The sequence below is a fragment of the Meleagris gallopavo genome, chromosome 19, assembly GCF_905368555.1.
Source record: "Meleagris gallopavo chromosome 19, MGAL_WU_HG_1.1, whole genome shotgun sequence".
In the NCBI taxonomy this organism is placed as follows: domain Eukaryota; kingdom Metazoa; phylum Chordata; class Aves; order Galliformes; family Phasianidae; genus Meleagris; species Meleagris gallopavo.
The window spans coordinates 10,144,000-10,159,337 of NC_139422.1; the positions used below are offsets into that span (position 1 = coordinate 10,144,000).

The 15,338-nt window shown below is 35.8% G+C and overlaps 1 protein-coding gene across 5 annotated transcripts in view; it reads left to right on the forward strand.

The window, feature by feature from the left end:
• Positions 1-15,338, forward strand: part of RALGPS1 (Ral GEF with PH domain and SH3 binding motif 1) — a 79,372-nt gene that overhangs the window by 61,497 nt on the left and 2,537 nt on the right. For 4 of the 5 annotated variants that reach the window (XM_031556258.2, XM_019621570.3, XM_085239701.1 and 1 more), the window contains exons 11-18: positions 3,697-3,823; positions 4,321-4,472; positions 5,124-5,175; positions 5,467-5,547; positions 7,471-7,576; positions 8,365-8,457; positions 8,636-8,741; positions 9,779-9,870. In XM_031556258.2, coding sequence (XP_031412118.1) covers positions 3,697-3,823; positions 4,321-4,472; positions 5,124-5,175; positions 5,467-5,547; positions 7,471-7,576; positions 8,365-8,457; positions 8,636-8,741; positions 9,779-9,870 — 809 coding nt within the window. Of the gene's footprint in view, positions 1-3,696; positions 3,824-4,320; positions 4,473-5,123; positions 5,176-5,466; positions 5,548-7,470; positions 7,577-8,364; positions 8,458-8,635; positions 8,742-9,778; positions 9,871-10,889; positions 15,297-15,338 lie in introns of those variants that run through there. The other variant, XM_019621569.3, reaches the window with a different exon arrangement.

The following is a 15,338-nucleotide window of genomic DNA, read 5'->3' on the forward strand; positions in this document are numbered from 1 at the left end:
AAAGAGATTGTGATTACCATACTGAATAGCTAGGAAGCCAGGCTGGAACCGTTGGCTTAAATTATAAGGTTCCTGCCCCTGTTCTGACAAATTCTGTCACCGTTGGGAAATCTCACTGTAGTTAGGCAGTATTTTAACCTGAAAACAGATAGAATAGTTTTTATGTCAGTCTTCAATCTGAGATAAACAATCCCTAGTCATATTACGTGATTTGTTTCGGTTCATTTTAATAAACTTTTTCTGTTCTGAAGTTGTCCAAGTAATAAAAGCTCTTGTTATAATGATCACTCAAATATTTTTCTTTTTATTATATTCACATTAATGTAAATTTCACCCAAGGTTTTCTAAAGGGAAATTTATTTTTTTTTTTAAATTAAGGTAGACTTGTAGAGTGAAAGTTCAGAAAGACCTGTTTTTGTTCATAGACATCATCACTTTATTTTTTTGGAGGCCTGGGTAGAGATAACATTTAGATCTATAAACACTTAAAATACTAGGAGACAAATCCATCTGACTTTGATTTTGTTATGGCTTGACTGTGTTAGCACAATACTTGATACTTCGCTGTTCTTTCTCTGGATAAAACTTTTGATGCTTTGTGCCAATGACCACTGTCTTACAACCAAATTAATCAAATAGTCTTACTGCTTTGAACTCAGTGGCTCTCCACACTGAGATACTTAATCTGTTAGATTGTCATGTATTATGTCTAAGCAACTTTGTTAATTTTTTTGTGGTGCAGTGTCTGTGAAAAAAAGTGCTGCATCATGCTGATACTCATTTAAGGGTTTGCCTTTAAGACTGCAACTCTTTCACAGACTGAATTTTCAACAAGTTATTGAACGGCATGTCACTGAACTGTCTCATCCACTTCCAAGGACTTATTGCAAATTCTGGTTTAGAACTGACAGTAGCACCGGAAAGATCTGAACCACCACAACAGAAGGCGAGGCGGAAGCAATTATGTAGCCAGATTAAGGAGTGGCACAATTAATATCTTACAAGGTGCAACAGTAACCCCTGAGTGGCCACATCAACACTGAAGGTTTAGCTGAATTTTGGACTGCACTCTTGCTTAATATACATCCTCAGAATTTTCCAGAAAATTCTCCTCTGTCGCAGTCTTCATGCTGAATCAGCTCTCAAATATTTTGAGCTTCTAACCAGGTAGTAAACACCACAGTATTTCTAACTATTGTAATGTTTCACAAGTTGAAAATACCTGATGGAAAGATGCTATAAACTGAGCTTGCTGAGTAAACTCTGTTTCTTCTGGATGTTTCTGTCTGGATGAGGAGCTGCGAGATCTGGTTTAGTAGCTTGTGGTAGCAGTGGTAATGAGAAGACGGTTGGACTGGATGATCTTACAGGTTGCTCCCAACCTTGTGATTCTATGATTCTGAACTCAGTTTGTCAGAAGAGCTGGACATTTTCAGACAGAAAGTTTTGCTGAATCTTCTGCATGCATTTAAATGGACTTCATTCATATTTTAAGAATTCATGATGAAATGTTGTGGTTAAGGACAATAGAGGAATGTACATTCTTGTTAGTAAGACTCTGGGTCTGAAATTCCTGCCTGCTGGTGAAATATTAATTCAAAGAGTTTTTACAATCTATTAGTCACCAACTAATCATGCTCAGATTAATTATTTTTACTTTTATTTTTACTTTTGCTCAGCCTCCATGGCAGAAGAGAAGGGTGAATCCTGTTTACCTTGGGGGAAAAGCCTCCAGTGTCTTCTTACAACCCAGACACAACATTTTAATTGAAAATACAGCAGAACATTGTACTAAGTCTTTTTCTTCCCACCTCCCAGGCATATGGTTCTCGTTGAATTTCTGGATCAAGAAATGATTAAAAATGCATTTTTTTAGAATTACATGTGACCTTTAAGCATAAGACCTTCTCTGAAGCCACATATGCTAATGACTCATGCTACAATAGTGTCATGCTTCACAAATTCTCAATTGCAATAAACAAATGATAGCAAAGCCAAGTGAGCAGAAATCTGTTTGCATGTATGATGGTATGCAGAAAGAAAGCAGAAAACAGCATTACAAAGTGTTTTGTCCTTTTCTTCTCCTACTAAATTATGATCTGATGAATAGTATTAATGAAGATTCTTGCAATGAACTTGTTTCCCCTCTCTCAAATGCTGGAAATTGTCTCCTCTTTCTCCTTTTTTTGAGGATCCTTTAGTTGTTACTTAAACTGCACAACAAACATTTTGCTCAAATGTTGCAGAACACTGTTTGGATAAAGATTACCCTTTTCTGCTCTTGAAGACTCTTTGTAATTCTTCATTATGATAACTCAGTTCAAAGTGAAATTCCAGAGCCTAAGCTATGTTGAAATAAAAATGCAAGTATTTTGGAATTAATTCCTTTATTTCATACATCTGCATTCAAGTCTGTACTGTAGAGTGAATAAAGACAGTAAAAGATCTTTGCATCTGTTCATATTATTTTTTGCGCATTATTAGGACAAACTCATTACTTGATGTCCTGTTCCTTTTTGCATTCCATGCATTTTCACTTCTCCCTTGAAGAAACTGATGAATTACTCCTATGCTTGGGAGGAGTTGAAGTAGGCTATAGGGCAAATGCAGAATCATTTCTGTTACTAGCAAGTCTTCACATCTCATTTTTAGTCTATGCCCTAGAATGGTGGTTTTTTCCTATTTCTCTTTATCTGTAATTTGAGTCCAGACACTTTTGTAAGGATTCTAATGATAGCTCTCTGTGTTTTTCACATCAAAAAGTTTGTGTCTCTCCTGAACTATTAACAGGTGATTATAGGTTAGAGGCCAGAAACTGAATAACCTACGGTCACTGGAGTGTACAAGAAGTAATTTCTGTAAATGCAAGAAGAGGTCTGTCTTGCTACTACTTAAGCTGTACCAAGTCTGGAGATAAGTAGGTATGGGACAGACAGCCACAATCATGATCACCATTTCAATTTCTGTCAAGAGTACTAACATCACAACTAAATATTTAACTGTGAAATCTTAACTGTTTATTGTGAAGCCAAGAATAGCCTTGTATTCACTGAAGATAATAGGCCTTGTTCTCCACTGTATTGCAGAATTCACTGCCAGTCTTTTGCAGACTGCATCAAGGAACTGAAGCTAGAACAGCTTGTCCGTGTTTTCCATGGGGCCTCATAAAATCTGTAAAATGAGAGAAAGAGTAATGGTAGTGAGACATCCCTAAGCCTCATAGTGAGAAGCAGTACATCTGTCTGGCTGTAAGACACATGAAAAGCCCTTATTTTCTCTTACATGCTCAAATTGTGAGTCAGTATGAGCAGACTGTTTACAGTTTATTCACAACATGGAGTTGTAAGTGAAACTCTAAACATGTGTGAACATTCCTACTCACACCCGAGATACAGACTGACTTTATGGCTCTGCATATTGCACTTTGGCACATACAACTATTGTAAGGGTGCCAAGACTTTTTGTAGGAGTTCACTGTTGAAAGTATGTACAGAGATGTTTTAAAGATTACTTTCAGGCACTTCAAGTATATGGAGACTAATTAATAGCAGAAATGAAGGCTATGGATGCTATACTCATCAGAAATCATGTCTTCAGGATATCTGTAATAATTAATTTTAATCAGCTGCTAAACACACAAGCCCATGAATTTCTGGGCTTTACCAAGTTCAGTGTTAAATAATCTCTGTCTTTTAGGTTCAGCTGAAGTGTCAGCAATTATGAAATTCAGCAGGAGACCAACATGTCCCGACACCTCAGTAGCAGCAAGTCTGTCTACACCTCCTATACCAAGGCACAGGAAGAGTCACAGCCTGGGAAACAAGTGGGTACTCCAGGTTCCGTCACACTCAGGCAGCTTCATGCATCACTGAGGTTTAATTTGGCAGCAGAACACTTTGGTATTTGCTTCTTCCCTTTCCTGTACTGCCGGAGTGCTTCAGGCTTTGCTATGTATTCTCTTAGTTTTCTTCTGACACTTTGTGTTTTTGCTGGCAGTATTCTTGTCATTCTGGCAAGCTGTGACCTTTTGCACTGTTCTACAAATGAGACACTTTGCTAGCTAAGTACGAGCACCTGCTCTCCAGTTAAGGCGAGCATATACCAAATTTCACATTTAATGGGTTAAGGAAACGCAGTTTGTGATTGATGTGTTTGTTCAGCTTAGTGCCCAGCTATCTGCTTGCTGCATAATAACCTATAGACTTATATTTTGTGTTCATTGTATGATGACGTAAAGCCTGAGTAGAAATATCAGACGGAAATGGTTGTTATCAGATGACATAAGAGGGTTCTTGCATTTTTCTCTTTTCAAATTTCCAGCATGATGTGTCAGCTCAGTGTGGTGGAGAGCAAAAGCGCCACTTTCCCGACAGAGAGGCCGCGCCACCTTCTGGATGACAGCGTCCTGGAGTCACAGAGCCCGACCCGCAGCCACGTGCTGAACTCGCTTTTCACCAATGGCATTTCCGTAGGTAGGGACTGAGTGGGGACTGACTTACCTGGTTTTCCCTCCCAGTTCTCTTGTAAAGTCATAGGGAGATACAAAATCAAGGAATTAGGAAGCCCGGTAGCTCCGGGGCAAAGATTGTGCTACTGTACTGAAGAAAGGAGATCGGAGTTACTACTCAGTTACTTAATCGACTGTATTTCAATTTTCTTTTAACACTCTTGGGCAAATGAAAATGGAATTAAATAGCTATGCCAGGGAAGGTCAGACAGATGGGTCAAGGGCTTGGATGAGAAATAGGTTCTACCATTGTGAATTCCATTTCACTGATTTGTTATGAATCCTAGCAGCAGCTAGCATACCATCTGTTGCAGGTGTGCATGCTTGTAACAAACAAACAGTGATATCATGTCTAATGACTTTAATTGACTTGCAGATATTATGTAGAAATATTGTGTTACAGAGTAATTAGATTTTGTGTTTCTGAAGTATTCAGCTTTTAACGAAAAGACAGCGTAATGAAAATAAAAGTAATGTGCAGATTTGTGGTATTTAAATACAACAGCAACAGTGACTTCGTTCATCAGTGATACATTACAAATGAGAGGGGCTGATATAAGCCTCTTCTCATTTTAGATGGTTTTCTTACTCCTTTTCTGTTCTCCACTTTTTCTAGATAGCAGTGAAAGCTCAGAATTTAGTGAGGAGCTGCCATCAGTACTTGAAAGGTGAGTTAATTTTCATTTTTGCTCACTGAGCACTAACCTGATTTAGCACTAACAGATTTAGAGAAATTCCTGAGTGATCTGTATCACAGATAAGCCCTAAATCAGTGGTTATTTTTATGTTTTTATTCTTATAACTTAAATTTAAAAAATGGAGAACTCTAGAATAAAACGCTGTAATGTTGTGTTTTCTTTTTCATGGATGTGAAAAGATCTCTTTCATGTTTACCAGACCCTAATTGTTGAAATCTCAGACTAGATTTTCACACATCGAATATTTACATGTGCAAACAGGGGTCGTTTATATGCCACACTGGGGCCGAATTGGAGGGTGCCAATCCGGAATTCTCCCAGGAGTCGAAGCTGTATCTACAGGTACAGTTCAGGCCTATCTTGCTCAGTTTATGGTGATGAACTTTCACTTTGGTGTCTACATTTTCCTAGCCTAAGGTATTTTGTGTGCAAGGGTATCCTTGCATGACTATACATTAGCATTTTTATAAACTTGTTTTTAATAAATCTGTCTGTGACAAGTAATGTTATTAGAAAGATGCCTTTTTGACTCTTTCTCATAATTTATTTCCTGAGTTATAGGATAGCTACCCATAGCATCTGCTTGTGTCAGAAAGCATATAGGATATGTTATTTTTGCAAAGCATAGAGGTGTGGCGTTGGACCCTGAATAGGAGAGGGAACATCTGCAGTGCCTATGCAGTAGGTACTTCCAGTGTTGCTTGCTGCTAAAACATGGACTTTTCATTAATGGATAATTAGTTTACAGCCCAAAGAGAGGTGATGTGGAAAACTATGTATAGTTAAAGTGATAAAAAACATTCATTGTATCCATGCCTGACTGAAAATTCCAGATAAATTCTATGATAGTTGCGAGTGAGGTATGTGTAAGTAGTAAGTATATATAAGAAGTATATATAAACAACAGGCCCCAAACATGGTATTCTGCAAATACTGACATTTAGTTGGAGTTTAAATCCAGTCACTTTTTGTTTTGTCTAAATTAGTTTACTCTGTCAAAATATTTTAAGAATAGCCATTTTGGCTTAGCTAGTGACATTTGACAGCAGCCCAAGTTAGAAATTACGCAGGAATGTAGATGTATATATTAAAAATAAGTAAAAGAATATATATTTTAACAATATTTCAACTAAACCTGCTTCTGGAAAATATTCTCTTATACATGCCTATGGCAGATTTGTTTCAAAATTTTATGCAGGCTATAAGTATAAGATGTAAGAGGATAAAAATGAGATACACATGTTAAGTCCACAAAGAACTGTTCCCTAAAATACATTTCTTATGTTTATCCATAATCAAGTATTTCTATTGCTTGTATTCATTCTTCCTTTTCTGGAGTCTTCTATTTGTTATATTGGAAAATTAGAACTGGAAAGAATATACATTAGCATAGATAGAGCAATCCATTTGATTAAAAAGTCACAGTTGCCACTTTGAAGTGAAGGTCTTGTATAGGTTGCTTTGTATATCACATTCACCAGCCTGTTCTTTGTGATACCATTATAGTTGTTCTTAAACAGACTCATCCTCCTTTCACAGATGACTGGTAGATCATATGCATGTCCTTTTCCTTGTATTCGTTATCAGACGTGATTTAATTGTCTCAGGTGAACTGTAGTATCCCTTATCTTTATAAAACTATCAGAACTGTGATCACAGGACAATGAAAAGAGGTTAGCAGCAGGTAATTCTAGAAGATCATCACCTATGAAATGATCTTTGGTTGTCATGTTCTTAGTGACAGTATACATTTCTAACTGTACTTGAGTCCTTTCAGTCGTAGCACTTTTTCACTGTAGTATATGGAAAGTTTTATGCTTGTACTGGGTGAGGAAAAAAATATATTAATCACGATACATAGCCAAGGTAGCTTTCTTTTTTTGATAGCTAAATTACGGGCTCCAATTGCTGAAACTTTAAGCTACATTTAGATAATTTAGATAATACATTTAGATAATTTCTTGAACTTACCGAAATAAAATAGAAAATTGCTGATCTTTCCTTTGACTTCAGGTCTCTGTATTTCTTTTCTTTTGTTTTTTTTTTTAATGTCTAAGTTCCGCGAATAGAATCTTTTGTTAATATGCTGTGTTTAAAAAGCCCTGATTCTTTTTTGGCGTATGGGTCTGGAAAATAGATATTTGTAGAGTTGTGTCTAATGCTACATTATATTCAAGGCAATGCAGGAAAAATAGGTTTAAATTATATTGTTTATTTCTTGCCTGTATTTTTTTCAAAACATATGATAATGTTATGATTCTGTAGCCCAACAGGAGCCTGCAGCTACACATTAGGTAGTTCCATGGAAGTAGTTACCATGGAAGGACCCTTAAGAAGGAAAACATTGCTCAAAGAAGGCAAGAAACCTACTGTAAGTGATTCTAATTCTCCTTGGGATTCTAATTCAATAGCAATTGTTTTAAATTTTTAGGATTAGCAGTTTGCAGATTGATAGCACACACAAAAAAATGTTTGTTGTTATTACCAACTGAAAAATCATACTGCAATTTTTAATTTATTATTTGTTTTATAATTTGTTTTATAACAAGTTTGTAATCCTTGCATATCATTTGATCTGCAGCAGCTTTGCTTCTCCCTTCACTTGAAGCTAATTTCTCTAGGTTGTGGCAGCAAAGCAAGACACAAGCATTTCTCTCACTTGACATGCCTTTATCTAAGGGCAGAAATTTAACATCAGGTGAACTGAGAAGGCTGCATCTTTAGCACCAAAGCCATGGACGTTCATAATTACCCTACGTTCCCAGGTTTCCAGTGAATTGGTACTTTTTTTGTTTTCTTCTGAGTTCACTGAAAGCTTTTATGTAGATCCCTGCTGTTCAACCCTAGAAGATTTGAAGAAGACAGGAATGTCATCTCAAGAAATATTATTGATCAGATGCAGAAGTCTAAGTAGAAGGCAGCACACTGTACAAACCAGTCCTGGTATTTCTGCGGGATACAAACTAAGATGGCTTGCATTCATAGCCAGCCACCTAAGTTTAGATATCTGGTATGATTTATACTAGAAGACACTCTATCCAGATCCCCATTCTTTGCATCTAAACTTAACTTTTTTAGCACTTGGACTTGCTAGTGAATAGGTTTTTTTTAAATGTCCAAAATATTAAATTTCTATTATCTTTTTCCTTTCTGATTTAGCTTTCTTCATGGACTAGATACTGGATTATGCTTTCAGGATCAAATCTTCTGTACTTTGGAGCAAAATCTTTAAGAGGCAATGAAAGAAAACATGTAAGGTTTAAATTTGTTCTAAAAGCAAAATCTGCATGTTCGTAGACAGATCTGAAAAGTGTATTTTAAATGTACTTGCTGTTCTTCTAGGGTAAGCAATATGTCTGCACAACTTCTACAACAAAAAATTAATCTCCAATATGTTCTTAGCTATGACATACTTTTCTGTCTCTTGCAGTATAAATCTACACCTAGTAAAAAGATCTCCATTGTGGGCTGGATGGTGGCACTGCCTGATGACCCTGAACATCCTGATATTTTTCAGCTAAATAACCCTGACAAAGGTAAATTTTGCAGGGTGGACATTCCCTGAATTATATTTCTGTGATAGAAAGTAGAATTATAGCTATTTGATGAGTTTGTCAATTATAGGACTTACAGTGATACTCATTTGAAAGAATGAAGAGAGATTTTCAAGGGAGGGTACAAATTAAGTTGAACATACTTCTGCAATATTCTGCATTGCCTACCTCTCTGGTGCCTACAGACGTATTGCTGCATCTTAACAGTTAATATAAGATTTGTGGATACTGCCTGACCAATGAGACCCTAATCTGAGTTTCTGAATAGCTTTCTTTGAATTGGACTACACCAAATCTTGACTTACAGTGGGGAAAATTACAATATTATGAAAATTCTTTGAACATCAAGCCATTTACCTAAAAAGCCTTTTGAATTATTCATTACTCTTTAAAAATTAATTTTGAAGTGCCATAATTCTTCCAACTTAACCCAACTTTAAAAAAAAAACAGAAAGACACAAAATATTTTGGTTTTTGAAAGGTTATATAAAGATTTTTGAGTCTTCTTTCACTTCTCATGTGATCAGCTTCAGTACTGGACAAGTGCATCTCTTGGTTGTTGAATGAAATGCATGATATATTTGATAGCAAGAAGCAATTTACAAGACATCAAAGCATGGAGGAGGCACACAGTAGGACTGTAGGACACTGAAGAAAACTTTGTTTACAAATATCAAAAATGAACTTTGGCAGTAACTACGACAGTCTTAATGAGAATAGAGACAGAAATAAATCAGATCCACTCACTGGTCCTAACTGGTCTTTTCTGTAGCTGCAGTTTGTCCTCTTTTCCTATACACTGCTCTTAGCTTTGCAGAACCCATATGTTCTCATGCTGCCTTCACCAGGGATTATTAAATAACATGCCTCACATGGGCTTTTTTGTGTGAGCACCATATTCCTCAAATGTGAATTCAGCAATTTACTTCAGGACTTTTGCTTCTGCACAGAAATCAGAATCCACTGAAGCAGTATGTCTGTTTGCAAATAGAGAGCCCTTGATTTTCTTATTTTTATAGGTAATGTTTACAAGTTCCAGACTGGTTCAAGGTTTCATGCAATATTATGGCATAAGCATTTGGATGATGCGTGCAAAAGCAACAAGCCTCAGGTAAGACTGGGAAACCATCTCTACCTGCTTTTACATATTTTGCAGAAAACCATTAATAGGAGATACTTCTTTTAAATCTGTGTGCACATACAATCCTGTGTGGACAAGTCATTGTGTACGCTGATCCAGTTTTTCAATAGGAGGAATAAAAAGTATTTAAAACTGCAGAGTACCCACCTTAAATCAAGATTAGTACCAGTCTACCTATAAGATTAGTGACATTAACAGCGTACAACCTCTGCAGTTGCATCTTCAAGTAGTAATATAGCCCTGACTTTGCTTCAGAAGGGACTTAATCATGAATGAAGAAAGTAGCCAACATACTGGAATTAAACTGATGACTGAGTTTATAACTGCCATTGAAGAGAGTGTCCTATAAAATGCTTTATAATGTCCTTTATATAGCAGCTTCATTTTTCAGGAAAAAAAAAGTTAATTCTTGAAAAGTTTCCAGGGGCTTATGTTAATAGGATGCTCAACTACTCAGGACATGTAACAGGGCACAGCTCAAGAATCTTATTTACACATACCTGCACGTCCCATGCATACTAATAACTTCTTGGACCGGAATTGGTCCACAAGGATAAAAATAATTTGAAGCTTTTATCTTTTCTTTCAGTTATGGTGTTAGCTGTCTTTTGGACCTATTTGAGACTGATTACACTTTCTCATTGAATAATGTATTATTGGTCCACTGGATTTAGATTACATATCAGGGAAAATTTTCACTCAGAAGGTGGTGACGCACAGGAACAGGCTGCCCAGAGAGGTTGAGGATGCCCCATCCCTGGAGGTCTTCAAGGCCAGGTTGTACGTAGCCCTGGGCAACGTGACCTGGTGCCTGATTTAATGGTTGGCAACTGTCCCCCCACAGCAGGAGTGTTGGAACTAGATAATCTTTGAGGTCTCTTGCAATCCAAGCCATTCTATTATTCTATGATTTTGTAACCTTGCAGCTTCCCAGTGCTGTAATATGCTGAGGAGCAATATACTGCTGAATAATGTACATTCTCTTCCAGGCACCTGCTAACCTAATGTCATTTGAATAATTTGCTCTTACCTGATGTGACTTCAAGTGCCAAACTGAAGAAACAAGCTATTTTTCTCTGAGGAAGAGGAGAAAATAATAGTTTTCCTGATGTAAGCCAGCCACAACTACTTCAGCACTTTCGTGTGTAACTTGAAAGTGATTCTGGCACAGCTTTTAAAAGCAGAAAGTGAATGTTGTCCTTAGAACCAGATATAGTCTCATGCACTGAGTGGAAGTAGACCAGTTAGATGGACAGAAGATTAATCCTGACTCCTGCAGGATTCTAGAGTTTTCAACTTTCTGTGGTTGCAGATTGCCTCTGAACTGATGTTTGACCACAAACTGAGCATCATATCTTCTGCCTATCCTTTTTTAAATTGCTCTTTTTATTGTTAAGCTGCTTTATGTGACTGAAGAACATTTGGCCCATGTTGGGTTTCAGTTCTTTCTAATGCACAGAATAATTGACAGTGTTAACTTGCTGCAAAGTGTCAATTAGGATAGAAAATTGTGAAACAACTTTTTTATAACGTAAGTGCACTGAGTTGCTTTGCAATGTGGCTGCCTCAGATTTTATATAAAATCTCTGTACAATTCTTTTGTTCAAATTTGAGCTATGTGGTAAAAATGTATTTTGGCACAGAGCAGTTATTTTTATTTGGTTATGTTATTCTGGAATACCTTGGCAAGGAATTTAAGGTGTATAGTTTTAAATTTAATGTTGTGTTAAGTGTCTTTTTTTGTTTTCTTACTAGCCATATAACTATTACAGTTTGGTTTTTGTTTGTTTGTCCGTTTGTTTTTTAAATCTGAATATTGTTTATCATAAAGGGAACTGCTATTCCTTGATACAGGGTAGCAGATAATCAGGTTGTGTGATACACATTGCCCTGTGTCCTCAGAATGACTCCATAACATTATTTGCTGTTCTGTCTTACTGTTAGTGACTCAGCATCACTTAATTCCAATACATGGTGCACTTTTGTGGCATCCAGTCATGGTACTGCATTTCTAAAATCATGATGGCAATGAAAGCTAGGCAAGACTGTCTGGTAGTGCAGCAGTTATGTAGAAGCCTCTACATTTACGCCCACAGAATTTAAAAGGGAAAAACAACAACCAGCCTTCTCACTATCTGAGCCTGTTCCTGTAAAGGAACTCTTCCTACATCCATAGCTGTAACCCTGCTGTGCCGTAGCAGCAATGTAGTCACAGCTCTTTTCTATTGCCATGATAAGTTCAGTGCTTTTTTGGTTTAAAACTCCTCTGTTTTTAAGGCATTACTGCTGTAAGACATTACTAATTAAACCTTGTTAATTGTAGGAAGAGGAAAATCTCCTCTGTGTTTCCTAAGACTACATGGAGGAGAGATTTGCAAGCCAAGATCTAGATTACAGACCATGAAAATTTATGTGAAGTTGACAGGTATTCTTTGATGACATGAGTTGTATTAAAAAAAAAAAAAAAAAGACATATATTTATACTTTTTTTCTTCTTGCTTGTTAAATTAAGACAGCAGTGGACCAAGAAAAACACAAGTATCTGCAAAGGCAGAACATCCAGTGCTATTAATGTAAAATGTAAAAGCTTTTTGATATAGTGAATCAGTAAATCAATTAAAACTGCTAGAATACATCATTGGAATTATTCTGCAGATGTGTACTTCAGTAATTAGTTATCAACAAGATTATTCATAAGGACACAGGTTACATGAATTGCCATTTTACTGAGTATGCCACCTATAGCCATGTGTATTCTGTGTTTTTAGCATCGATATGGTTTGAACCATATGCAGTTTTGTCACTACTTTAGATTACACTTAGACCCTTAAAGCTAGGGAAAACTTCTAAATCCTTGTCTAGAAACGCAATTTGTGTTAAAAGGGCTACTGGAACACTGCCATAGCCGAAATATCCCTGCATTACTGGTTTAAATGTGAGCTACCAAAAACTACCCCAGAGGAAATTGATTCTTTCTTTTAAATCATGTTTAAATGAATTATCTCTTCCAGTTGCAAAATAAGACTTACTTATTTCTCTAACTATGGAAAACTCTAAAATTCTTGTAAAATAACAAAATAAACAAATCAAATGTTTCTGTTCTGCATCAGCATGCATTTGGCCATCATGAGCAAAGAAGAACTTGTCTGAGATCATGTCAAAAAAGTCACAGAAAGTTTACTCAAAGAACGGTTAAAATATTGCCCATTATACTTTTTAGGTGGACTAACAAATGAATACCTAGTAAAGAAGGCATTGTCCACCCAAATGAAATCTTAACTGCAGACTTCAAGAACAGTGACCAAAAAATGACTGTGCGTGTAAAATTTTATTAAGTTTCTGTATTGGTAAACCTTTCTCCTTAAAGGGGAATAACCTGATCTGTCTTAAATATAGGTTAAATTCAAAATGGAACACTTACTGGCATAATGAATATGCATTAGAAGCATGTAAACAACCACTCATTTCTGGTGTGATATAGTGGAAGACAACACCAGTGACATATTGTACAGTGTACTGGAGTTGAGATAAACTAGTAGATGTCACGACAACTTTCAGTTATGTCTGACATGCCTTCCCTTGGAAGGAGGAATGATTGCCTGTACACATTCAGAACTTAATAGCGTTTTAGGTGTCTCAAAAGTGTTGTATATGTTACTGTAAAATTCCTCAAAAATATGTTTTTACTTAAAATTATGTGCCATACAGCCTTTTGGACAAGTTAGAAAAGGATCAATTTTCATTTCTTTTAAAGCAGATTCCTAAATAAAAACATAATGCCTTTGACAGAAAGGTTCCAAAGTAGTGTGCCATGAATGGATGGAAACACTTATGAATGATTATTACACCCATTATTTATCAGAGAAATATGTATGTGGAGAAACAAAACCCTTCAAATAATACTACTCAAAACCTTGGAATTTGGAAGTGTGTCAGAAGAGTGTGAACTTCTTCATGTTATTATCATTTGAAAGTAAAAAAGCTTATAGAAGGGAGGTGAACATAGTAGATAGATAATACATGATAGTCACCTCTTCAGTATAGCACAATTGTGAAATGGCTATACAATATAAATAAATAAATAAGAGTAATGAAGCAATAATAATGTAATAATAGTGTAATAGTATTGTTAAAATATCTTGATCCAACATTAGATGAGTTTATGAGTAGTAAATAGTTTGTAGCTACTGGATAAAGGTTTTTTGTTTTGATACTATTTCCTCTCACCTGGCACTTTTAATGTTAATTGAAACTGCTGTTGGCACACAGCATATTGCAAATAAGTACTGATTAATACAGCCTTTTCTCAGAAATATCGCAAACCTTGCAAGTTTTCATCCAAAGAAAAACTGCAACAGTTGTAGGGAAATACATATTATCTCAGATTGACTGTTCCCAAACTTGTGAAGATATAAAATGTGTTTAGGCAATATTATTCCCTTACTTATCTGCAATTTCAATGTTAGTAAGTGCCAAAATATGTTTATCCAAATAGCACTAAAATGAGGCAAAGGCAGTAGTTTTCGAATTGCAACTTATTTGTCATATTATAGTCTAAGCAAATTTCAACATTTTAGTTTGTTTTGTGTGAAAACTGTTGCACTATTTTTGGCCGTATTTTCCGGCAGTCGACTGCATGCTGTTTGTGTAAGAATTATTTCTACAATTCTTGTGAAATGTCTCACCTGTAATAACCACTAAACTCTAGCATTGGAATCTAGGTTTTTGGCAAAGTATTTTGTTACCTCAGTCTTGTATCAATATGCTGTACTTTTCAGCTTGTTACATTGATAATGTTTGTTTCATTAATTAAATAATGTAAAAAAAAAGGAAAAAAAAAGAGATTGTTTACTTTGAACGCAATTGCAATTGGTTGTAAATTCAAAGATGTGCAAGGTATGTATGCCATTACCAATAAAATATTTTGAAAAAGAACAGTAGAGGTACAGAAGGAACTTTTCAGCTCAAAGGCAACAAGCACATTTTATCTGTGAATTCATAGTAATACAGCCAAACAGACTGTAGTGCACAGTATGTAGCCATTTAATATATATAAATTCGGATACTTCTGATAGAAAATTGAAAATTCCTCCAAGTTTACACCTGTTTTAAGTGGGATTTGGAAAGTCCAAATTAGAGGCAAACCTACTGTGTTGTTTTTTTTTTTTTTTTTTCAAAAAAAGCATTTAATTACAACCAAATATGCATATTGATTTGGATAGCAAGATAAATTCCTTTGCATCTAAATTTAAATGTTATTTGGACACTTGGTTTCTTTTCTCCTGCCTGCCAGTAGGGAAATACATTTCATCCACTGATAAAACTATCTGCTCTACATTACACTGTGTATCAACTTAGATATACTAATAAACATAATAATATCTTCTGATCTTAAATCTGTTTTTTCCTTTCTCATTTAAGTGATGAAAGCAATGTCC